The 27,640-nt window shown below is 35.8% G+C and overlaps 1 protein-coding gene across 2 annotated transcripts in view; it reads right to left on the bottom strand.

The window, feature by feature from the left end:
• Positions 1 to 27,640, bottom strand: part of TM9SF4 (transmembrane 9 superfamily protein member 4) — a 211,655-nt gene that overhangs the window by 30,875 nt on the left and 153,140 nt on the right. For both annotated transcript variants that reach the window (XM_090391928.1, XM_090391929.1), the window contains exon 16: positions 16,379 to 16,442. In XM_090391928.1, the coding sequence (XP_090248054.1) occupies positions 16,379 to 16,442 (64 nt within the window). The remainder of the gene's footprint in view (positions 1 to 16,378; positions 16,443 to 27,640) is intronic.

Raw genomic sequence — 27,640 nt, 5'->3', positions numbered from 1 at the left:
ACTGGAATATATTTTTCACACAAAAATAAAAGACATTCAACTGTTAAAAACTGACTTAGTCAATTAGCTTCGACATTGTCTCCCTCTTCATGAACATTCCCCATAAAGAAACAGTAGAATTATTAACTCAAAAATTTCCGTCTGATATAGTTGAATTATTCAAATTTGTTATTACATCCGGTTACTTCACCTGGAAAGATAAAATTTACAAGCAAGAAGAAGGAACAGCAGTAAAGGTCTCCTTTATCACCAAACTTAACAAATCTGTTTCTAGAAAACCTGGAAGAAAAAATTTTTACTTTTTGAACCCAAACTAAAAATCTGGCTACAATATGTCGACGACGTCTTTGCAGTCTGGGATCATCACGAACAGGAATTACAACTGTTTCTAGAAAAAATAAACATTCTTCACCCTCGCATCAACTTTACGCTAGAAAAAGAATCTCCACAGGGCATCTCCTTTCTGGATTTACACATTCAAAGAAAAGAAGAAGGTTTCATCACCACGTCTGTCTATTGCAAGCCTACATTTTCAGGTTGCTACATTCACAATTCTTCCACTCATCATCCATCTCAGAAATTTGGCATCATTAAATCACTAGTTTCCAGAGCACACAAATTCTGCTCCTCTGAAGAGTCTCTATACCAAGAACTAGATATAATCAAAAATACAGCCATACTAAATGGATATAATCTTAAAACAACTCAAAAAATCATCAGTCACTTCCCCACACATCAACCTAGACAAGAAGTCCATAGGATTCCCGTACCTTATGTCAAAGGCATCTCCGAACATCTTTCAAAAATTATGAAGAAATACAATTTTGCCACTGCTTACAAATCCATCAACCAAATCTATAATTTGTTACCTTCTCCTAAGGACAAACTCTCACCTCTAATGTTACCTGGCATTTATGAGATACCAAGCTCCTGCAAATTGTCTTACTTTGGACAGACAGATAGATCTGTTCAGAAACGCATCTCGGAACATCAAGACCACATTCGTCTTTTCAAACCACAGAAATCTGGTCTCTCTCAACAAGGAGTTGAAAATCCAAACCATAGCTCCATTGGGAAAAGTCGAAACTTTTGCATAGATCTTTATATGAACACGAACGTTTATATAAAGAAAGTGCTGAAGCCCTACTACACAGACCAAATTTAAACCGCAACGATGCTATTCCTAAAGTATGGGAAATTGTCATACAAAATTGTATAAAATAATCTTTATATATGTTATTATTATTTTTTTTTTCTTCAGTTATATTTTTAATTTACTTCTATAACACATTAATGCACGCATATTGAGATTCCATTGTAATCATGCACCTCATCTGTATGTTATTCCTAGTATTGTTTGAATTACTGCACTGATGATGTCCCAAGATACTTGGGATGAAATATTTACGTATTAAAAGTTATCACTGTGGTTAGTACATGTGTTTTTTTTAGTGATGAATTCACCACAGGTTTCATTATATAAAAATTGTTACCAGTTACCATCATTGTTTTCTTGTATTTCTACCCTAACTGGACTTAAGTCATCTGATATTAGAAGCACTCCTCTTCCTCTCCTATCTCTTCTGTCATTCCTAAAAATAGTATATCCGTTACACTCGATCCCACTTACCTATCTGATTCTGATAGCCAAGTTTCACTAATGCCAACAATCTTAGGCCACATCGTATTCAATAAAGCAACAAACTCAACCCCTTTGTTTCTAATGCTCCTGGCATTTGTGTATAGACATAACAAATTATGACCTAGCCTATTCTTATTATATATGCAATCTATTTGGTCTTGTTCTAGGATTTTCACTTTTCCCTCCCCAGACATACTTAAAAGATCTGAACCCAAAGCATATTTTTCCACTCCTTCACCACCATGTTCAAAGGCATTCATATCTTTATCACATTTGTATACCACAGCTGAACTTTCACACACATTTTTCCTATTCCTACATGGTGAGGCTTGCTGGATTTTGCAAAGGTATTTCAAAGGGACTGTTACACAAATTAGAGCAAGTGGGGGGGGGGATATGAAATGGATATGAGGGTGGCTGAGAGACAGATATTAAAGAATATATGGAGGAGTAGAATCCAGATGATTACAACAAACTGATTTTGAGAGAGAGAAAAACAAGAACTGAATGGCAGCCATGCCTTCTGGGCTCCAACCAAAACTATTGGCCCTAACTTTTGCCCAACACTATTACACCCAGATGGCACTATTGCATAATCACCACATAGAAAAAAGCCAGCCTCCTGGATTCCTACTTTTCTAATTCTTGCATAGCTGATCATAGTAAATGTTTTCCAAATATTCTAAACACTCAACACTGCGCTTGACCTTTCGCCTTTCAAGAAAGAGATCAGAAAAATCTTGCTCAAACTATCCATGAAAAAAAACTCCTGGTCCTGATGGCACTCCTCATCTGGATTACACAGATTCGGTTACCTGAATTTCCTTGTGATGAGGAAGTGGCAGAGAGAGGATTCAATGTGAGCGACCAAAAGTGATCTGGGAAATAATTAAGGGTTTGCAGATTGTATCAGTTGGTTATGGGTGGAAAAGAGGGGAATAATAAAAAAAAAAAAAAAACCCATAAAACTTAAATGAGTTCTATAAGATTGATGCAAAGGTAATTTTTAAATACATGACCAGAGTGAGGGAGAACAAGTCATTCCTGGAAATCAAGCAAGAGTTGATGAATGGATTAAGTTGTGCATGGAGTAAGTTCAGGTTTCATGTGATGAGTCTTTTGACTCAATATGGTAATGATGATAATATACAGCTGTTGAAGATAGCATACAATTACACACAGGATGAGTCATTATTTTATAATCATCTCATGTTCAATATTATTATTATGAGGAATGAATGGTACAGTAGTAAGTGTTATGTGCACAGTATCAACACCAGACATTATGTTATTCAGAACTTGATAGTAGTTTGTTAATAGGACTCGAGTAGGATCTATGTACAATTAGCTAATTCTCATTATGCTAATTTTATATGGTAAATTTGGTTAGTGACAGTCTGTCAACAACCAGTACAAATACAACTGATGATAACTGCATCAGTTGTATTTGTCATTTATTTTTATCTCATCATGTACCAATTCATTTATGTTGTTAGTATAGAACTTAAATAATGGAATTTAGTAGTAATCTAGATGATATAGAATTATTAACTTTGTGTGAATTACTTGAAGAAAATTGTGTTCAGAGATCATATCTGATGAAGTCAAGCTAATTAATTGATTTAAATTAGATTGTGTCTTATTTAGAGTGATGATTGTTCTTGTATGTTAAACTGTAAATTTAGAAACAAATAAACCTTGCTTGATTTTAACTAAATATATGAGTCTGTGTATAGAATTCGATGCACCACTTGTGAAACTCATTACGGATCCGAGTGGGAATTTAATTGATTAAAGTTGAGGGCATGATTGCAACCCTAGGTCACACTCTTGATTGAGTTATCATTAATCTAATAATTCTAAGTGGCGCAGTCTAAAAATATAAATTTCTTAGGATTTTAAGAGAGGTGAGGTTTGAGGACTATCACATTGAATTTGGCTCTACCCAGGCTATTTCTTTGTGTGATTGTGTGATGACCCATGTAGAAAAGACTTCACTTTTAGCGGCTCGATATAGAGAGCAAAAATTATTATTGAAAGTGGACACAACAATGGTTTTGTTAAAGGTAGATCCTGCCTTAGCAATCTATTAACTTTTCATAATAGAATGACATCTGAGTTGGACAAAGAAACTGGCTACACAGTGGTACTTCTGGATTTTGCTAAGGCTTTTGACAGGATACCCCGTGGAACACTGTTATGCAAATTGGAGCAGATGGGAATGGATACTAAATTGGTGTTATGGATAGGAGAATGGCTCAGGGAGAGATACCAGAAGGTGGTGTATGGAGGAGCCGAGTCCAGGATGAGGTAGGTGACCAGTGGTGTGCTTCAGGGCTCTGAGCTTGGGCCATTGTTGTTTAATTTGTATATAAATGATATAGGAAATGGCTTACAGGGAGATATTCAGTTGTTTGCTGATGATGCAAAGTTGGGTAGCGCAATAAAAAATCAAGCTGATGTTGAAAGTTTGCAGGATGATTTAAATAAGCTGGTAGAATGGGCAAAAGGTAATGGATGTCAGTTCAATGTGGAAAAGTGTAAAGTCATGCATTTTGGGATTAAAAGATTATCAGCTGTGTACTACATTGATGGAACAGTACTCCAAGAGATTGATGAGGCTAGGGACTTAGGGGTGTTGGTAGATAGGGAGATGAAGTTCAGAGGACACATTGCTAAGGTGTCCAAGATTGCACATATAATTACTTGGTTGTTGAGGAACACACTGACATCCAGAGATGAAGAGGTTATTATTCCCCTTTATAAAGCATTGATACTTCCACATTTGGATTACTGTGCTCAGGTCTGGTCACCTGGATTCCTTGGAGATGAGGAGGCTGTGGAGAGGGTTCAGAGAAGAGTGACTAAGTCGGTAAGTGATGGAAAAAAATGTTCTCTACATTGACAGATTGAGAGCTTGTGGATTGCAGAGGTTTGTTGATAGGCGGAGAAGAGGGGATATCATAGAAACATTTAAATTACTGAAAGGTTTTTATAGAATTGATGCAGGAGAAATGTTTCAGCTGTGTGATAGTGATGGAAGAACAAGAGGTCATCCCTGGAAATTAAAGAAGAGTGTGGTTAACAAGGGTGTCAGAACAAGGTTTTTGCCAGGAGGGTGGTGAATGAATGGAATTCATTGCCTGACTTAGTTGTTAGCTCTTCGTCTGTAAATGAATTCAAGAAGAGATATGACAGATATTGTTTTGCTAGTTTGGGTCTCCCGCGATAAGTCTACTGACTCCATGGAGATACCCGTAATAATAATAATAATAACTGAGGAAGGAGGGACAAGAGTAGCTAGTTTCAAGTGGGCTTGAAAGTTGTGCAGAGGTTGTATTTCATTAAGATTCTGATTATTTTTTCTGACATGTCTTGGATATAGAGGATGGTGACAGCATTACTGAAATCATTCTGAAAAGGAGCTTGTGGATTCGAAGGGCAGATTATTTTTTTGAAACTAACCATTAGATAGAAAGGTGTATATGATTGTTCCAATGGGGCTTCTCTTGTAGCAGAACTCAAAAGTAATGGAATCTATTGGTTATTGTTTTAATGACACCATATTGTTGAGGGGGTGGGTGATAGGAAAGTTTGTGAATGTATTTATCCATGCGAGTAGGTTTCCTGTATATTAACAAGGGCAGGTTACTAATAGGTAGGCATATTACCAAGGTGTCTAGTCCAGAAAAGCTAGACTATTATTCGGTTCCTTTTCCATAGTAAATTAGATTCTAGGGTGGACTACTCAATTAACAAAGGAGCCAAATAATATAGTAAAATAATAATGGATATTATTTCTGAGAAAACTCCCATGTTACTCCTCTTAACAAACTATTATATTTACGGCTATTTGCCTGCTTCTTTTTAGGAGTGCCCCAGTTTAAATGCCATTGGCCTCTTTTCTCACGGATTCTTAGGGCATTGTAGATGTATATTTATCAATAAATATATATTGCATAGAGGACAAGAAATTTGCACATACCTTTTTCTGGGTGTTGTGGCTCTTCTTCTTTCGCATTGTCCAAACTACTGTGTGTGGGGGTGGGGGAGGGGGAGTTTGCCAAGTGGGACAATTGAAATAACAAATGGAAAAAACCCGGGTTTTTTGAATAACATATATATATATACATATATATTATAAAGGATGGGCAGAGCATTTTATTTATATGAGGTGGGAAAGGGTGAAAGGGGTTGAAAAAAGCAACTGATTTTTTGAAGGGGGTTGACGAGGGTGCAGTCTGTTTAGACTATTCTTGGTCGTCGTCTGAACACATGGAGGAAGTGGATGCTATGTCAGGTCGGGTAGGTGCTTCTGCTTTTGAAGTGTTTGTGTTATCGCCTATTGGTTGGGGTTGTGACCTCAATTTTATGTTGTGTAGCTTCCAAACCTCTGAGATTATGTAGGGCCTGTGTACGTTGATAGAGTTCGCATCACACTTTATGGCTATTGTTTTCGATATTCTAAGCATTGTTTCGTTGTCTTGTCTGTCTACTATGATGGCCTTATCGATCTGCGGGTATGTTTTTGTTCAATTTTGTAAAATAATAAAATTACATAAGGCAGTGACCCACAGACAGTGAAGTGAAATTCTCCACACTTAGGGCCTGGCAAAGAGCCCATTATAGTACATTCCATGTTCTATCCAATTTCAACTTCCATAAACAATAATAACAAAAAAGCCAAGCAAAGAAAACAGGTTACATGCAGAAAAAAACCTCCCAACACCTTTTAGATTTACTTGTCAAATACATGTGGTCTTAGTTGCAGCTTCAATGATATGCATTTCCATCATTTATTTTTTTTTAACAAACCTTTAATAAAGAAAATTTCCAAAAGAAATTCAGCTTCATTGCTATCACTTTTTCACTAATTGCACACTATTTTTACCTTACAGGTATCACTGTGCATGTTTGATTGAAATTCCACATCGCAGAGCATCATAAATGCTCTGCTTTTTCAAAAGCATTAAACCTTCCACTGCGCAGAATATATAAGATAGCCCAACTCTCCTTGCCAACTTATTTTCTTTTACATTTTAAATTTCTAAAAAAACTTTAAGCTTTTTTTTTTCAATTCAAAGTTAGCCAAAGTAGTGACACATAAATTATGCTTTGTTGAAAATCTTGCTAGCATTTGTATAACATTCTGCATCACCTCCATCATGCTTTCAAAACTTAGCGATTATATATTTTTTTCAAACAGATAGATATACATAGGGCACCCAACATTTGTCACAAATAACTGCTTTCTCTCCCCTCCCCTTTTCTTCTCTTCAAATGAGGTGTTTGGACACACAAACATTCAGCAGAACTACTCATTATGTATGATCAATCAACTGCTCATGTTATTCTTATATTATTCTGTTACACAATGGAGCTTTATTATTGGCTGATTGACATACAACTCTCTTTCCTTATGATTTCATGCAGATTTTATGACTTATGATCAGCATGCACACTTCCAACTATTGCTAATATCCCTGGAAAGACAGTGACCAATAGTGACACACAGGACTAGAGATTTCTTCTGCTGCAGGCAAAAGTACAAATATTTTCCTCTGGATAGCAGAAGAAGACCGAGAAGTGCTAAAGTTTAACTGAATTACATTCATAATAGATGTCGCCACATGCCAACAAAATTCAAACATGTGTAAAAGTTGTTCTTGACAGAAAATTTTTAAATGCAAAAGTACACTTGAGAATCCTAAAGCTCAGCAATGATGCCATTTTTAAACTGCTAGAGATCTCAACAGTGAAAAGGATGATAAGTTTTTCAGCTTTCTGCAAACTGCTTCTGTTTTCAAATTGCAAGAGATTGTTGTTTCAATGATTCTGAATTTACACTGCTGTTTTGTTAGAACATTCACATTATTATTGGAAAAAACATCAGAATGATGTTTTTTAATTGGTCACTAGACTTGCATAAATGCTCACACAATGAAACCAAAAAGGGCCGAAATAAACAATAATCGACATATGGTGCAAATTAAAATACACTGCTCAACACAATTAGGGAATATTTTAGTTTCTGTCAGATAATTATAAATTTCTGCAAATAATTATAACTATTGGGTACATCATCATCAAATTCCTGCCACGTACCCTCAAGGGGTGTACAGGATATGATAGCACCACATGAAAAAATTACATCATTACTAACTTCCTATCTACAATTTTCCTCCAAATCAGTCTGTTACTTGTCAAGACTCCAACATTATCAGATCTTATATTTCTATCGTCTAAGGCACTTTGTACCGTATCAATCCACCTATATCTTGGTCTTCCTCTGGGTTGTTTTCCTGCCAACCTGGCAGAGAACACTTATTTTGCTAATCTTTCCTCTCCCATTCTATTTAAGTGACCATAACACCTGAGATTAGCTCTGCTAATGCATTCCTGGATGTTGACAATGTCAAGTTCTTTCCTAATATCCTCATTTTTAATATGATATTGCCATTGATGCCATCTGTTCATGCCACTAATCTTTCTCAGGACTTTCATATCTGCAGTCTCTAGTCTTTGGTCAAGTGTTTTACTTCTGACCCAGCTCTCAGATCCATAAGTTAAAACTGGTTTGAACACTGTCTTGTATACAGCTAATTTAGCGTTCTGAATAAGAGAATTAGCGTTCGGAATAAGAGAGAAATTAGTCCATATGAATTTATTCAATTGATTTCCCACCATACCAGCTTTACTGATATTCTGTTGTCTATTTCTATATTTAATTTACCATCTTCACTAAAAATCGTGCCTAAGTAGTTGAAATGTTTTACTTGTTCCACAGGTTCTCCATTCACAACACAGCTGACATTTTCAATGATTCTGCCTATTTTCATTGTCTTTGTCTTTTAATGCTGACCTTCATACCATATCTATTACAACAGTTATTCAATTTAGTCAGGGTATCTTGCAAACTTGTAGTGGATTTATTTAGAAGTATAACATCATCTGCATAAGGCAAAGAGCTGACATTAACATCTCCAATTTTGATATCATGTTTAATACCACTTTCCTTCATAATGTGATCCATATAGATAATGAATAACAGAGGGGATAATGTACATCCTTGTCTCACACCAGATTTAACATTAAACCATCTTCCTGTACTTCCTTCCATTACTGCTGAACTTACAACTCAAATAAAGACTAAGTATTGCTTGATATAATGCCCCATTGACACCATATAACTGTAGTGTATTGAATAGCTTCTCTCTTGACACCTTGTCATATGCCTTTTCCAAATTGACAAAACTCAAATAGAGATCTTTGTTATATTCCCATGATTTCTCCACTATTTGTCGTAAAGTGAAGGTCTGATCCTGACAGCCTCTATTTGGCCAGAATCCAGCTTGTTCTTCACCCAGCTTTTCTTCCACAATTCTTCTCAATCATTTCTCAAGTATACTTGCATAGATCTTGCCAGGAACACTTAGTAGGGAAATACCTCTGTAATTCTCACATTCAGTTTTAATTCCCTTTTTATATATGGGTACTATGAGAGCTCTACTCCAATCATCGGGAATTCGTCCCTCTGTCCAGGCTTTCTGAACTATGCAGTGCAGCCACTGTAAGACTTTTATACCACCATACTTCAGCATTTCTGGTCGAATATCATCTACTCCTGCTGCTTTTCCACATTTTAAGCCTTTGATGGCTTTTTCTACTTCGAGTATGGATATGTATTCCTGACTGCATGCCTGGTCAGTGTTTTTTACCACTATGCTATCATCACTGCTTGTTTCATTTAGCAGTTTTTCAAAGTAATTACTCCATACTTCTAGGATATCTTTTTCTTCTGTTTTCATATCACCTTTATCATCTCTAACTCCTTTTACAGCACTCTTTCCTCCATTCCTAAGATTCTTCAACAACCTCCAGAATATTTTGCCACCTTCTTGATATTTATTTTCTATATTCTTGCCAAAGTCCTCCCATGACTTTTGTTTAGCTAGTTTTACACACTGTTTAGCTTTCTTACATTTGTCTCTGTATTTTGTAAGAGCACAAGCTGACTTATTTGCCAGGAACTTTTGATATGCTTTCTTCTTTTCTTTCACTGCCTGTTTAACTTCCTGTGTCCACCATGGAGTTCTAATTTTTCTATCCTTGCATACAACTTCACCACATGCCTCTCTAGCTGAATCAATCAGGGCTTTCTTCAAGGCTTGCCACTAAATCTCCAAGATTTGGTTCCTGTTCTCAAACTCTTTCATTTTCTTTTCAATAATCTTTATGTATTTTAGTCTACAATTCACATCTGAGAGCTGCTCAACTTTTATTTGCTTTAAAACTTTCTTAAATGTGATTCTTTTCGATGTGAAATTCAATTTTATCCTGCTCAAGACTAAATAGTGATTACTTCCAATTTCAAATCCTCTGTACACTCTGGTGTCCTGCACCAGGGAGAAAACATCACTATCAACAATAACATAGTCAATGAGACTTTTCTTATTCCTAGCCTCTTCTCTCCATGTGAATTTGTGCACATTTTTATGTTGTTAGTAATAACCAGTCCATGTCCTGAGCAGAAATCCAACAGATATTTGCCATTATTATTAGCTTTGCTCTTTTCTCCAAATTTTCCCAAAATATTTTTGTATGTCTCACAATCATTTCCTACTCTGCTATTTAGATCCCCAATAAGGACCAACTTTTCCTTTTTCATTGTGTCAGTTGCTTCTTCTAAAGCATCAAAAAATTCCTCCACTTCTACCTTAGTAGAACCGTCTGTGGGACCATAGGCACAAATAAGTCTCATTGTCCAGTTCCCCATTCTCATATTTGCCCACATTACTCTACTTAATACATGAATAAATATTTCTTACTTATGGATAGGGTGTAAGTGATGAGATATTGTTTAAATAATCGATTTAATACAAATTTAACAAATTATACATTTTAGCGCGAAATAATTTTAACAAGAATGACAACAAGAATAGCCAAAAACACTTTTGTTAATTTTTAATAGGGCGTATGGTCTCCATTAACAGCCAAATCAGCGGTACATCTTGATTGCATGGACGGGATAAGATGATCACACAGTTCTTGTGGGATATTTCCCCACTCTTCTGTGAGAGCAATTTCAAGCTCTTGAAGTGATCATGGCACCAGTCGAGCAGAAACGTGCCTACCTAAAGCATCCCAGGCATGTTCAATTGGATTACAATCCAGTGAACAGGCAGGCCAGTCCATTCGTTCAATACCTTCTTCCTCAAACCACCATTGTACCAAATTTGCACAGCGTAAACGAGCATTGTCATCTATAAAAATGAAATCTTGGCCAATTGTAGCAGCATATGGATGAACTATAGGTTCCAAAATCTCATCGCAATACCTCTGAGCTGTTAAGGAACCGTTTCTGATAAAATAGAGATTAGTATGGCCACCTATACTTATTCCAGCCCATACCATCAAACTCCCACCTTGATGTTGGGGTCTTTCACAAAGAAACTGTGGATTATTTCTTGTTTCACTTTCACGCCATATCAAGTACGTCGGTTATTTGGTTGCAGACTGAACCTGGACTCGTTACTAAAAAGTACACGAGCCCAATCCTCATTTGACCAATTGCGGTGTTCCTGTGCTCAAATTCTTCGGGTTCTTTTGTGATTTGTAGTAAGTGGAATGCAAACGAGCATATAAACCTATGCCATGAAGACAATTTCATACTGTCTGTAGCGATACCAGCCTCCCCGTTGCTGCAGCAAGTTTGCTTCGAAGTTGTGTTGCGTTAAATGTTCGATTTCTTCTGGCAAGTAATGACAAATACTGATCGTCTCTTAGAGTTGCTGATGATGGGCGACCTTGGCCTTGTTTTTGGTAAACATTTCCCATCTCCAGAAAGTGATTCCAAAGTCACAAAATTACGCTTCGAGATACAACACGGTTGAGCGGCAACTTGCTGCATTTATCCAGCTTCTAATAAAGAGAACCAATGGTTCTCCAAACCATAGATTCCGGGATATCATGTTGCTCTGCCATTTTTTAACAAAATAATGGGTGGTAGATGACACAAGTTCACAATTGAAATGATAATTATGCACTGTGGAAGTGAGCACAATAAGCCATGCTTTTATACCCCCACATGCTAATATGGCTAAGACACGTTTCGACAAATCTTAACGTGATTTTGTACACAGCTGCGTACTCTACACTGTTGTATATTAAGAATATTTTAAAATAAATGTGTTACATTTGTAAATTTTTTTATAACTTCATATTTTACAAGAAAACAAAAAAATGTTCTCTTAATTGTTTTGAGCAGTGTACTACACATTCTTAACACCAACTATGAAAAAAAAAAACTGGAATGATGGCTGAATGATGCAGCTTTGTATGTTATTGAATGAAATTTTTAAAAATAAATTCATGAAAATGAGATAAATTGTAAATTTCATCTGAAGCAATACTGATAATACATTCATGACTTACTTTTAACAGTATTAACAACACCAAACAATTTTTATCAAAAGATGTTATTATTAACTGCTTATATTTCAGTGAATTTCAAAGCATCATCATCAGAGCACATCATATTAATCCGTTTGTGTAGATTTTTTCCTCCCCAAGTAAAAGTAAACTGCATGCATAGTAAATTTGAATAATTCAAAGATATCGGGGGGGGGGGGGATTTAGACTTGATCTAATCAAGAGTGTCTATAAATGGTACAGTGATAAATAAAAGTGACAACATCAAAACTAACCATTATGTCTAAATTTTTAACGATATGTTTTTTAACTAGTGTTTTGAAATGGACTGAATTTTTTTTTACAAAGGTAGATGGGGGGGGGAGCCAGTAGGGGGGGGGGAGCGACTTGGCTAACTGTTGGGCCAGTTTATACATGGGCCTATCTATGCTATCAAAAAATCTACAAACATGTTAATGATACTGCTATAGGCTCCCCCCCTTCAGCAAACTTTTACATGGAACACTTTGAAAACAAAGTACTTACCACAGTTACATACGAGCTGCTAGTGTGGTTATGCAATGTAGAGGCATTTACCATTTGGTCCCATGGACAAGACAAAAGTGGATGTATTTGTCACCTAACTAAAGAGCCAACACCCCTAAATCCACTTCACAGTAGAAAAAGAATCTAATAACTGTTTACCATTTCTTGACACATTAGTCACCCACCTTTCAGATGGATCACTATCCTTTTCTATTTACAGAAAGCCAACACACACACAGGAAGATACCTACATGAACAATCACATCATCATCCAGTCCAAAAGTATGGCATTTTAAAAACACTTACACACAGAGCGAGAGCCATTTGTTCTGACGATACAGCTCTGTCCACAGAACTCAAATATCTGTGGCATACATTCTTGGCCAATGGCTACAATTCCTACAAAATAGATAAAATACTACAAAGAACACAACATTACCATTTCTATTCCCTATGTCAGAGGTACATCAGAAAAGATAGCCAAAGTACTGATGAAACATAGCCTTCGCATGTTTCCTGTGACTGTGCTTTGGCCCACTATGGACAAACAGGAAGATCAGTAGACATCCACCTGGAAGAACAAAAAATACATTCGCTACTATTACTATGGCAAGTCAGAACTGGCAGACCATGCTTTGGACACCCCCCCCCCTCCTCACACAGGATTACATGGAAGAAAACGAATGTGCTATTTAGAAGTCATTACAGATCTGAAAGATTATTTTTTTTGAATCAGCCATGGCCACAAAGAATTCTCCTAACCGGAACAAATATGGTTGCATTAATTTGCCAAAAATTTGGGAGGTTTATCTTAAAAGCAACTCCCACATAGCTGTAATGTTTTTTTTTGTTTTTTTTTTTTAACACTAGAAGACACCAAAATAGGACTTCAGATCTTTTGTCCATTACGATTGTATTGTTTCACTTACTTACTGTCATGTATATGAGCTGTGTTGTGCTCTGATGATGCTGATTTGAAATTCAGCAAAATATAAGCAATTAATAAAAAATCTTTTAATTAAAAATTATTTGGTGTTGTTAATACCGTTAAAAATAACTCATATGATTATGTGGTACTCACTCAGGAAGTGACTAAGTTTATGAATGTTCCATATCAGAAAAGGTTACATACTGAACTACAAAGCAGGAAATTATGACCAACTGAGGAGTATGCTGAGTTCAGTGGAATGGAATCGGTTGATGGATGGGAAGAATATCAACAGTGTATGGGAAGCATTTAAACAATACTTAAATGATGCGATATCAGAGTATGTCCCTAGAGTTCGAAGAGTAAATAGGATAGGAGTCAAATGGATGAGTAATCTTATTAAGCAAGAGATTCATAAGAAATGATGACGTGGAAGGAATACCATGTGCATAAGGATGATGTGCATTATGAAAATTGTAAGCAGCAGGCTAGAATAGTAGCAACTGTTGTACGGAAAGCAACAGTTATTGAGTATGAAAAGAAACTGGCACTGCGTGCTAAAGACAACCCACAAGAATTCTATCAATATGCTGCAAGTAAAAGAAAGAAAGAATGAATATGAAAGAATAACTCTTCTAAATGCAGATGGCATGAGGGTTACTGATGCCATCTGCATTTAATAAAAAAAATAAAAAAATTGTTTAAAATCTTTGGAAAAAAGAAAAGTTTAAGAAAATTTTGTTAAGTTTTTTTTTTATTAAATAAAAAACATATTTTGTTCAGTATGGAACTACTGGACAAAACTACTGCAGAAATTATAGAGATCACATGAAAATTAAAAAAAAAAATAATTCAAAGATAGCAATGCACATAGAACAGGATTATATCCCTGGGTTTTTTGATACGATTGAGACTTAAAGGGTCATACAGGATTTCAATTGATGCAATTTTTCAATTTATAGAGGGTGGGAAGCATCCTTGGGAAGCTGAGAATGAATGCTGCTAAAAAGGGAGTAGATTTTTCTCTCATAGGGTGGTGCATGATTGGAATGGATTGCCATTGGATATTATGAGTGCAAGCAGTGTAAATGAATTCAAGAATAAGTATGATAGCTGGTGTGTGTAGCATGTTGCCTCCCTTGATGAGTCCTTGATTCCCTGGAGGTCTCTCTTAATAATAATAACCATCAACTCTTAAGCTTATCTGTTAGACTGGTAATACGTCTTCCTTAATTAAATTCTTTGCATTCCTACTTAAAAGCTATACATAAATGATCTGAACTAGCATTATTTTTAACATCTGTCTGGCAAAGAAAAATTGACTCACCATAACACATTTGTAGAGATGACAGGAATGGTTTGTTATAGTGAATAATTTTACTATAATGAATTTTCTTTAGAAGCACTGTGCCTAAGTGTGTGTGTGTGTATGGGACCTGACCTTAACACGAATGGGTTGAAATTATTGGATTTCTGCTGTACAAACAGCTTCTCCATAATGAATACCTTCTTCCAGCACTGAGAAGTCCATAAATATACCTGGTACAGGGATACACTTGGACAAAGGTCTCTGACTTCTTTATAGTCTCATCAGACCTATTTTCCTCAGTACTGGATGTTCGTGTGAGGAAAGGGGCAGAACTATCGACTGACCACCACCACCTTGTTGTCTGCACTCTACGGCTACAGAAAACCAAATGCTACCATCAAAGCTGGTGGACCTAAGTAGCTATACTGTGTGAAATGGGAGGCACTGGAAAATGAGGCTGTGAGGAAGAAATTTACAGATAACATCTCCTCCAGGTTCAAAGAGATTCATAAACATACTGAAGATGTTGAGGAGGAGTGGGAGCTGTTCAGAACAGCTGTCACTGCCTCTGCACCTCTCATGCTGTGGACATCTTGGGAAGCCATGAGAACTTTGAAGAGCTCATGAAAAGGAAGCCATGAGAATCCTCTCCCCAGCCCCCTTTTCCCATAAACCCTTCCCCTTCCTCTAAAAAACAGTTGCTATTTTCAGCCCCCTTTTTCATCCTTTTCCCACCCTACAAAAAAAGCACTCCGCCCACCCTTAAAAATAATATATATATATTATACAAAAAAATCCAGATTTGTTTTCAAATTAATTCTCCCACATCGCCTAAGCCCCCCCCCATCCCCTTTCAACACCATAACAGCAGAAATATGCACACCGCAGAAAAAAAGAAAACAGGCAACAACATCCAAAAGGTGTGTGTGAATTTTCTTCTATCATGTTACATATATTTGTCTCTAAAATACATTTGCAATGCCCTAAGAATTCTTGAGTAAAAAGCCAATGACATTAAAACAGGGGCACTCCTAAACAAAAGCAAGCAAAATAGCTGTAAAAATAATAAAAATTAATTTTAAAAAATTGTTTAAAATCTTTGAAAAAAAAATGTTTTAAGAAAATTTTGTTTAAAAGTTTTTTTTTAATTAAATTAAAAAATATTATATTTTTTCCAGTATGGAACTACTGGACAAAACTACTGCAAAAATTAGAGATCACATGAAAATTTTAAACAATAATTCAAAGATAGTAATGCACATAGAAGAACAGGATTATATCCCTGGGTTTTTGTTATCAATGTCATGAAGAATATCTTATCATAAAATTTGGTACCAGTTACTCTGGAAGACATAGTTCAGGACTAGAATAGAATGTCATGGATTAACTGGACAATACCAAATAATACTACATAAGAGCTATAAATATGTAATGAATACTGTAAAAATAAGAAAATCAAGAAAAGATATTAATAAATAATAAAAAGTGATAACAAGTTTAAGAGTTACTATAAAAAATGTATCGAATATAGCTTATTACTTACAGTGAAAATGAAGAACAACTCTATAAACATAGCTCCAAATGGTAGTATGCCAGCCATTAGTGTGCTTAAGGAATAAACAGAAGGGGGGGGGGGAATAAAAATCAGTAAATCATCTTATTTACAATTTAAAATAAAATTTTGAAAAAAATACCTGCATTTCACTTGCAATGAAACAACTGAAATGTTGTTAATAAATTGACAGTGTAACACCAGGGATTTTATATATTATCAGATGAAGACATCTTAATTCGAACAGAGTATGTAGTTATAGTAATTTTTGAGAAGTGCAACAGCAAAGAGGAATTATCCACATTGATGCCAATATGGATGAAATATACGAGGGTGTGCTGAAAAGTTGTGATAATCACCATGAAGGAATTAAGGTAGAACCATGTAACTTACACATTATTCTACATATTCCTCACAAAGTGTTGTACACTTACAATGCTGCTGCATCATTTGCAATCCTCTGACAAAAGCCTTTCCCTTGTTGCACAAACCAGTTCTCAGCTGCAGATATGACTTCATCTATGGTCAATTTTATTCCTTTCAAGTGTTTCTTTAAATCTGGGAATATGAAACAGTTAAATGGGGCCAGGTCTGGTAAATAGGGTAGGTGAGGCAAACACTGAAAGCCCCAGTTGTGTACCGTCTGTTGGGTTTCATGAGCAGTGTGCTGTCCTGCAAAAGCAACATGCCTCTGCTTTTTCCTGTAGCACTTTTCCTTCAGAGCTATTGAATAAACTTCTGGGGGCACTTGGTAAGGATTATACCATCCATATCCCAAAAAACAATGGCAAGAACCTTCCCTGCTGACTTTTGGGTTCAGAACTTCTTTGACCATGGAGAAGCTTTGTGTCTCCACTCCAATGACTGTTGTTTGGTCTCTTGGTCATAGTGATGAAGCCATGTTTCATCAACAGTCAGAATATCACCAAAGAATTTGCACCTGACTTCTCAAAAATGACACAAAATTCCTTGAGAGTCAGCACACATTCTCCCTTTTGGTCAGTATTCAAAGATCTGGGGATCCATTTTACTGAGAGCTTCTGCAAGTCCAGATGTGGTGGATAATGACCCCAATTTGTTCCCTGGTTGGGTATCTGTTGTCTCAGAATACCCAGTTTTCAACTTGACCAACCATCTGGCAACTGTTGGATATGCTGTAGCACAGTCTCCTAGTCTAACACAAAGTTTGGTGAATCTCATTTGCAGCCTTTTCTTGCAGCATGAAAAACTTAATGACAATCCACACCTGTGTGTCTTTGAATTTCTTCAAACCTCTGATATGTCTTCTTATATATCCTAAAAGAAAAAAGAACAAATTATTACAATTTGATGAAAGAATATGGGTTAAGGGGTTTTAAGATGTCCTTTCTTGTGGTTATATCAGTTGCTTTAATATAATATCATTTTTGTTCTAGGTGTTTTTATCAGAACTTTTCAGCTTCCCCCCCCCCCCATATCACTCTTCATGAACAAATTCATGATATTTCAATGTAATACCAAAGGTATCACAATTTTAATGTGCACTTTAATCCATGCAACTGATGTGCATATACATCTACACTGGTTGGGTGGTTAATATTAACAATGGAGTTAAGTTCCACGAAGAATGAAAACTGGGGATTTAAATAATTGCTAGCTCTGAATTCAGTCTATGGCTTCAATGAGATATTAGGTGGAGTACTATTAACAAAGAGTTGTGTGCAGGATACCAGAATGAACTAGCACAATGTAATTATTGCAGCAATATTTAATTTTACAGTTGCTAATTGGTATTATGAAACTTTTTTTTTCATACCTATTATGAAATGAGTTATGTTATAACTGTTTATAGTATGCAGTGAAGAATACAAATGAGGAATTGCCACTCAATTTGATATCAGCAGTTTGTAAGAAGGCTAAAATTTCTCCATATATAAGGGAAGTGAACAACATATTAAAATGGGAGACAAACAATAGTGGAAAGGTAGTATTTAGGAGGAGTCATCTATGAATATAGTTCTGGGATTACAAACAGCTCAGAAAAATTATTAGGATGAAAAAAATTATATAAGCTGCTAGAAACAAGGATAACAAATTAACTTCTGAAACTTTTCATTAAGGAATTATATAGTGTGATGCCATATATTGTATCACCAAATGTTATGTTAGGTGCAATCTCTATGGCTCAGCTGGAAAGAGACATATACTGGAAGATGTGCCTTGGTTAGAAAAGCCCAAGTTCAAATCTCATTAAGAACATTATCAATATTACATGACACCTTCTAGAGACCAAAGGCTCATCACAGGAGCCCACTCTAAATTACACAAACTACCATCAGCTACATAACATGAAGAACATTTTCTAAGTCTTTACAAATGAAACTGAGATAGCTGATCTCAGATAATCATGAAAAGTTTATTCCTCCAGGAAACTTGAGATAAGAAAGAAAAATTCACGAAGGAAAAATTCTAAGTCTCTTATTTAACATCCATGTAAAAAAAGGGGGGAAGGGGAGTGGGCAATTTTCATCTTGATTCACCAATCTTATTCCTTATCAATTCTTCAAAGACTAAATACCTAATTTTTTGTACTCTCTATCATAATTTATACTACCATATCATTTAATGCAACAGCTTCACTTGGTTAAGAGGGCTTAACAAAATGATCACTTATATAAAATATTAACCTTAATGAGTGCTGATGGTCAAGAGGTCACAGAAGTAGATAAAACAGTTGAATTACTGATTGATCACTTTGCAAGGATATATCATCCTGGTGAGGTTACTGATTTAACATGTGTAACTGACACTAATGTGGGAACAGAGATCTATGAATTGGAGGTTCCTAGGATATTGTGGAATCTCAATGTAAATACAGCTGTGAGAGTAGATGGGATATCAGCTCAGGTTATGTGAGAATGTGCAAGTGAACTGGCAACACTGACTTCAGCTCTTTAAGTCTCAGCTATGGTAGAGTTCCAAGGGAGTGGAAAGAGGGCAAAATAATTCCTTTCTTTTAGTGTTGCATGGTGATCAGTGTTCATTTTAGAAATTATGGACTTTACAACTGTGTTATAAATAACTATTGTAATTTCCCAATTTTGACCTTCATATTAAGGTCATCATCTAGAGCAGGGGTCGCCAAAGTCATTTGCCTGTCGACCCCTTCAAGCGTTTCTTGACTTTTTATCGACCCCCTATATTTTACTATTATGTAATTATAATAGGACAAGCAAAAAAAGCCACTTATGTGAGTTTTTAGATTGTTTATTTTATAGTTACAGTGTTTATTGTATGTATAATATAGTATATATTATTATATTACTATTACTACTACTATCACTAGTAATATCACTGGTATTACTAGTGATATTAATAAACTACTGGTATTAATATCACTGGTATTACTACCAGCGCTGCTCAACTCTTCAACATAGAGAAGTTTAGTTCGTGAATGAATAACAATTGAATTATAATATGTATGTTGATGAATTTTAGAACATTAACGCTCACTTGTATGTCGATGTGCAAAAATGAGACTGAGATCGAATACTTGTAAGTATCAGCAAATAAGAACCACACACGTGTTGCAATCTCGCTCCCACTGCGCCAGCCGGCAGGGACCACCAACATCCGTTTATTGGTAAATACGTCATTTTGGCCTACTTGATTGGCCTCAGTAACTATTTTCATGATCTTAGTCCATCTTACAGATCCTATTCATGGACCTGTAAGATGGAGGTACTGATCCCACAATTCCCTCTTAATTGCGTTGTCATTACCTCCATGTCTTTTGTCATGGAGGTAATCTAAGTTAACCGAATTAAATATTACCCATACAATGATGTCTTATATTTTTCTGTCAACCCGCAATCGACCCCTAACAATGTCATATCGACCCCTTTGGCGACCACCGATCTAGAGTATATACAAATATACAAGGACAAGCTGAGTTACATTTCACACAGTAAGCTAAAGAAACAATGATTTGATCATTAGTTATTCTACTGGCATGACCTCTAGTGAAGAAAAAAAAAAAAAATACAGATAAAATTAAAAATTAATTAATTATTTAGAAACTATACCAAAGTTAAATTCTATTTAAGATAACCTGAGAGAAACATTCTTTCATATAGTTAGTTTTCTTATAGTAACAATGATGTCCTATTCTTAACATTATAATTGTTATATTACATTTAGGATTCTGGATTATCTACAGTCCTGTTTATAGTTAACTCCTAGGGAGACAGGTTCCATGGGTAGAATATGTGCCTTCCATATGCTTGGGATTTTTACACCATGATTATTGTTCAGATTGGGGTGGTTGATAAGAATCTCATAGGCTTCCTTAAATTTGCGTTCATACTGTGTTTTGGTGTGATGTAAACAACTGGTGCTTTTCCAGTTCAATTCTATGTACAATGTTGTTCAGGGCATGATCAGAAAGGCCAGTTTCACCATAGTTATTATATTTAATGTATTGTTTATGTTTCTTTTGTCTGATAGGAATTATGCAACCTGTTTCCCCTATATATGGTAGTTTACAGGTGCAATAAATACGTCATACTCCAGGGTGGGCCAGTGGAGGGAGTAGGTCTTTGGATGAGTTGAGTAAGCTTTTTAATTTTGCAGGAGGCTTAAAAGTAGCTTTGAGGTTGTATTTCTGTAGTATTCTGTTTATTTTATCTGATGTCCATTTAATGTAAGGAATGGTTACAGTTTTATTGTAGTCTGGTTTAGCTTTGTTTTTTTATTGAGGTCTTGTAGAGAATTTTGTTAATAGTGTTTTGGCTGTAACTGTTTGTTAGAAAAGTATTGCTGATAACTTTAAATTCATCTTTCAGCACTTGTTCATTGGAGCAGATCTTCAAAGCCCTGTTTTTTAGAGTATTAATGACACCTATCACCTGCAGTAGCCACCAATCGCCTGCAGCTAACAGTAACGTAGTTATCCTATCCAACCACACCTTAAACAAAGATGAACTCTTGCTACTCAGCAAAAGGTCTAAATTTTGCCATAGCACCCAGATTGATGAACAAACTGGATTTTATTTGTAATATTGAAAGAGACTTAAGATTCATCCTGAATAACATAGCAGATAAAATCTGTTTAGAAACTGCCAACATTTTAAATATAAATTATAAGAAAACAATAACAAGCAACTTAACGAAACATGAATTAACAGCGGTGAAATCATTAAAATCAAATCTGAACATCATAATAACTGGAGAAGATAAAGGAAGTGCCACCGCTATTCTAAACTAAACCACATATTTAGAAAAAATGAATCTGCTAGTCTCGGACAATAGTACATACCAACTTGTTAACTATGATCCAAACAATAGAATAAAAAAGAAAACAGAGAAACTACTTAAATCAATTACTACATAGCCCAAAAATACAGTCAAAATATTACTTTCGCACTATGCTCGTTCCCTGAGAATTTACGGTCTACCAAAGAAACACGAACAAAACACACCACTCTGGCCGATAGTTTAAGGTATAGACAGCCCGAATTATCACCTAACCAAGAAATTAGCAGCAACACTCAAGGAGTTGGTAGGTCATTCCCCCCTCCTATATCAGAAACATGCAACACTTTATAAACATAATCAAAGATATTACATTAGAAAAAGATGATTTGTCAGTTTTGACGTCTCTGCCCTCTTTACGAATGTCCCAATCCTTCTTTTATAGAACAAATTCTCTCCAGGTACTATGGCACTCTTTGCGCATGTATTACATTCTGGTTATTTTGTATGGCAAAATGCTTTCTACCTACAAAAAGAAGGCAGCTATGAGTTTGCCATTCCCCCCCCCCCCATTGCTAACTTTTATATGGAACATTTTGAACATCATGCTCTAGATTCCTCTCTTTTAAAACCCAAAGTCTGGCTTAGATACGTTGACGATGTTTTCACGATCTGGCCCCATGGCCACCAGACACTTTCCTTAGCCAACTAAACAAACAACACAAATGCATACAGTTCACAATTGAGATTGAAAAACAGAACACTTTCTAGATACACTTGTCACAAGTCTTCCTTCTAGCAATCTTTCCTTCACTGTTTACCGAAAACCGACACAACTGGCCAATATATACACAAACTCCTACCACCACCACCCAACACAAAAACTAGGTGTCATTAATACTCTAAAAAATAGGGCTTTTGAAGATCTGCTCCAATGAACAAGTGCTGAAAGATGAATTTAAAGTTATCAGCAATACTTTTCTAACAAACGGTTACAGCCAAAACACTATTAACAAATTTCTCTACAAGACCTCAATAAAAAAACAAAGCTAAACCAGACTACAATAAAACTATAACCATTCCTTACATTAAAGGGACATCAGATAAAATAAACAGAATACTACAGAAATAAAACCTCAAAGCCACCTTTAAACCTCCTGCAAAATTAAGATGTTTACTCAACTCATCCAAAGACCCACTTCCTCTGCTGGCCAACCCTGGAGTATACCGTATTTATTGCACCTGTAATATACCATATATAGGGAAAACAGGATGCAGAATTCCTATCAGACAAAATGAACATAAACGACATGTTAAATATAATAACTATGGTGAAGCTAGTCTTTCTGATCATGCCTTGAACACTTTACATAGAATTGACAGGAAAAGCACCAGTTGTTTACACCAAAACATGGTATGAACACAAATTTAAGGAAGCCTGCGAGATTCTTATCAACCACCCCAATCTGAACAATAATGATGGTCTAAAAATCCCAAGCACGTGGAAGGCACATATACCCACGGAACCTTTCTCCCTAAGAGTTAACTATAAACAGGACTGTAGATAATCCAGAATCCTAAATGTAATATAACAATTATAATGTTAAGAATAGGACATCATTGTTACTGTAAGAAAACTATCTATATGAAAGAATGTTTCTCTTATGTTATCTTAAATTTTTTTTTTTCCCCCATCATTTTTCCATCGTTTTCAAAATAAAAAATGATGGTACAACGTGACAAAATTTCATGCCGGCTGGGGCGTCGTCCGGTTAAACAAGTCCCCCGTTGTTTTCGCCAGGGAACCAGGGCGAACAGCGAAAAGTCAGCTACTGGAACAAATCTGAAAACAAACCCCAACTCAACATCACCAGAGTTAAAGATCGGTACTATCAACGTAAGAAGCCTGAATGGCAAAGAAATGGAGCTAGCTGAGGAATTAGATAAGTATCAGATCGACATAATAGCGGTGACAGAAACAAAAAAGACAAAAACTGGTGAGATCTTTCTGAGCAATAAATACAAAATGTTATATTCAGGCAATCCCATACAAGGAAAAGAAGGAGTAGCCATAGTGTTCAACACAAAATACAAGGCTAATCTTCTTGAATGGCAGTCAGTCTCAAGTAGAGTAATGTGGGCAAATATGAGAATGGGGAACTGGACAATGAGACTTATTTGTGCCTGTGGTCCCACAGAAGGTTCTACTAAGGTAGAAGTGAGGAATTTTTTGACGCTCTAGAAAAAGCAACTGATACAATGAAAAAAGAAAAGTTGGTCCTTGTTGGGGATCTAAATAGCAGAGTAGGAAATGATTGTGAGACATACAAAAATATTTTGGGAAAATTTGGAGAAAAGAGCAAAGCTAATAATAATGGCAAATATCTGTTGGATTTCTGCTCAGGACATGGACTGGTTATTACTAACACCATGTTCCAACATAAAAATGTGCACAAATTCACATGGAGAGAAGAGGCTAGGAATAAGAAAAGTCTCATTGACTATGTTATTGTTGATAGTGATGTTTTCTACCTGGTGCAGGACACCAGAGCGTACAGAGGATTTGAAATTGGAAGTGATCACTATTTAGCCTTGAGCAGGATAAAATTGAATTTCATATTGAAAAGAATAACATGTAAGAAAGTTTTAAAGCGAATAAAAGTTGAGCAGCTCTCAGATGTGAACTGTAGACTAAAATACAGAAAGATTATTGAAAAGAAAATGAAAGAGTTTGAGAACAGGAATCAAACCTTGGAGATTCAGTGGCAAACTCTGAAGAAAACATTGATTGATTCTACCAGAGAGGCATGTGGTGAGGTTGTGTGCAAGGATAAAAAAATCAGAACTCCCTGGTGGACACAGGAAGTTAAAGAGGCAGTGAAGGAAAAGAAGAAAGCATATCAAAAGTTCCTGGCAAATAAGTCAGCTTTTACTCTTACAAAATACATTGACAAATGTAAGAAAGCTAAACAGTGTGTAAAACTAGCTAAACAAAAGTCATGGGAGGACTTTGGCAAGAATATAGAAAATAAATATCAAGAAGGTGGCAAAATATTCTGGAGGTTCTTGAAGAAACTTAGGAATGGAGGAAAGAGTGCTGTAAAAGGAGTCAGAGATGATAAAGGTGATATGAAAACAGAAGAAAAAGATATCCTAGAAGTATGGAGTAATTACTTTGAAAAACTGCTAAATGAAACAAGCAGTGATGACAGCACAGTGATAAAAAAACACTGACCAGGCATGCAGTCAGGAATACATATCCATACTTGAAGTAGAAAAAGCCATCAAAGTCTTGAAATGTGGAAAGGCAGCAGGAGTAGATGATATTCAACCAGAAATGCTGAAGTATGGTGGTATAAAAGTCTTACAGTGGCTGCACTGCATAGTTCAGAAAGCCTGGACAGAGGGACGAATTCCCGATGATTGGAGTAGAGCTCTCATAGTACCCATATATAAAAAAGGAATTAAAACTGAATGTGAGAATTACAGAGGTATTTCCCTACTGAGTGTTCCTGGCAAGATCTATGCAAGTATACTTGAGAAATGATTGAGAAGAATTGTGGAAGAAAAGCTTGGTGAAGAACAAGCTGGATTCAGGCCAAATAGAGGCTGTCAGGATCAGATCTTCACTTTACGACAAATAGTCGAGAAAGCATGGGAATATAACAAAGATCTGTATTTAAGTTTTGTCGATTTGGAACAGGCATATGACAAGGTGTCAAGAGAGAAGCTGTTCAATACACTACAGTTATATGGTGTCAATGGGGCATTATATCAAGCAATACTTGGTCTTTATTTGAGTTGTAAGTCAGCAGTTAGAATTGAAGTACAGGAAGATGGTTTAATGTTAAATCTGGTGTGAGACAAGAATGTACATTATCCCCTCTGTTATTCATTATCTATATGGATCACATTATGAAGGAAAGTGGTATTAAACCTGATGTCAAAATTGGAGATGTTAATGTCAGTTCTTTGCTTTATGCGGATGATATTATACTTCTAAATAAATCCGCTACAAGTCTGCAAGATTCTCTGACTAAATTGAATAGCTGTTGTAATAGATATGGTATGAAGGTCAGCAATAAAAAGACAAAGACAATGAAAATAGGCAGAATGATTGAAAATGTCAACTGTGTTGTGAATGGAGAACCTGTGGAACAAGTAAAACATTTCAGCTACTTAGGCACAATTTTTACTGAAGATGGTAAATTAAATATAGAAATAGACAATAGAATCAGCAAAGCTGGTATGGTGGGAAATCAATTGAATAAATTCATATGGAATAAGAGAGAAATTAGTCGGAATGCTAAATTAGCTGTATACAAGACAGTGTTCAAACCAGTTTTAACTTATGGATCTGAGAGCTGGGTCAGAAGTAAAACACTTGACCAAAGACTAGAGACCGCAGATATGAGAGTCCTGAGAAAGATTAGAGGCATGAACAGATGGCATCAATGGCAATATCATATTAAAAATGAGGATATTAGGAAAGAACTTGACATTGTCAGCATCCAGGATGCATTAGCAGAGCTAATCTCAGGTGTTATGGTCACTTAAATAGAATGGGAGAGGAAAGATTAACAAAACAAGTGTTCTCTGCCAGGTTGGCAGGAAAACGACCCAGAGGAAGACCAAGATATAGGTGGATTGATGCGGTACAAAGTGCCTTAGATGATAGAAATATAAGATCTGATAATGTTGGAGTCTTGACAAGTAACAAACTGATTTCGAGGAAAATTGTAGATAGGAAGTTAGTAATGACGTAATTTTTTCATGTAGTACTGTCATATCCTGTACACCCCTTGAAGGTACATGGCAGGAATTTGATGATGATGTTATCTTAAATAGAATTTAACTTTGGTATAGTTTCTAAATAATTAATTTTTAATTTTATCTGCATTTTTTTGTCACTAGAGGTCATGCCAGTAGAATAACCGGTGATCAAATCATTGTTTCTTTAGCTTACTGTGTGAAATGTAACTCAGCTTGTCTTTATATACTCCAGCTTGTATATACTCCAGATGATGACCTTAATATGAAGGTCAAAATGTTGGGAAATTAAAATAGTTATTTATAACACAGTTGTAATTATATCAAGCAATACTTGAAAGATTATTGAAAAGAAAATGAAAGAGTTTGAGAACAGGAATCAAACCTTGGAGGTTCAGTGGCAAACTCTGAAGAAAACATTGATGTGATCATAATTTCTAAAATGAAGGCAAATTAATTCCCTTGCATAGTTCCCTGTAGTAACAAATTATAGATCAATCAGTATTTCAGGCATGGTGGCAAAAGTACTGAAAAAATTGGTTAAAAAGAGAATTCGAGAATGGGCAGATAAAAATATGATACTGTATGAGGGGGCAACTTGGCTTTGTCAAGGTTTTCGGTCATGCCTTAGTAATTGACCATTTTTTTTTTATAATAGGGTAACAGCTGAGTTGGATAAAGGAAATAACTACATGATGATTCTGCCAAAGGCATTTGACAGAATACCACATGGAACTCTGTTACACAAATTAGAAGAAATGGGGCTGGACTGATATCAAAAAATTTTATATGGAGGGCAGAATCAAGTCAAAAACAGGTGACTAGTGGTGTGCTGCAAAGTTAAGTGCTGGGACTACTGTTTAATTTACATAATTGATATAAGAAATAACCTGAAAGGAAATATTCAGTTGTTTGCTGATCATGCGAAATACTCTAGGAAATAGATGAAGCTAGAGATTTAGGAATGGTGGTAGATAATGTTTAGAGGACATATTGCTAAGCTAACCCATAGGATTACTTGGCTATTGAAGAACAGATTAACAAGTAGAGATAAGGAAGTTATTATTCCTCTTTATAAAGCTTTTGATACATCCACATCTGGATTACCATACTCAAGTCTGGTCTCCTGGGTTTCTTGGGATGAGGAAACATTGGAGAAGATTCCGAGGTAAGTAAGTGATCAAGATGGCGAGAGGTCTGTGGAATATTCCACAGACCATATGTGGAAGATAGATTCAGGGTGTGTGGATT

The sequence above is a fragment of the Typopeltis vanoorti genome, chromosome 4 (genome assembly GCF_054136105.1).
Source record: "Typopeltis vanoorti isolate ZY-2024b chromosome 4, IOZ_Tvanoo_1.0, whole genome shotgun sequence".
In the NCBI taxonomy this organism is placed as follows: domain Eukaryota; kingdom Metazoa; phylum Arthropoda; class Arachnida; order Uropygi; family Thelyphonidae; genus Typopeltis; species Typopeltis vanoorti.
The sequence above is the reverse complement of the archived record's forward strand: the minus strand, read 5'-3'. Positions and strand labels throughout refer to the sequence as shown.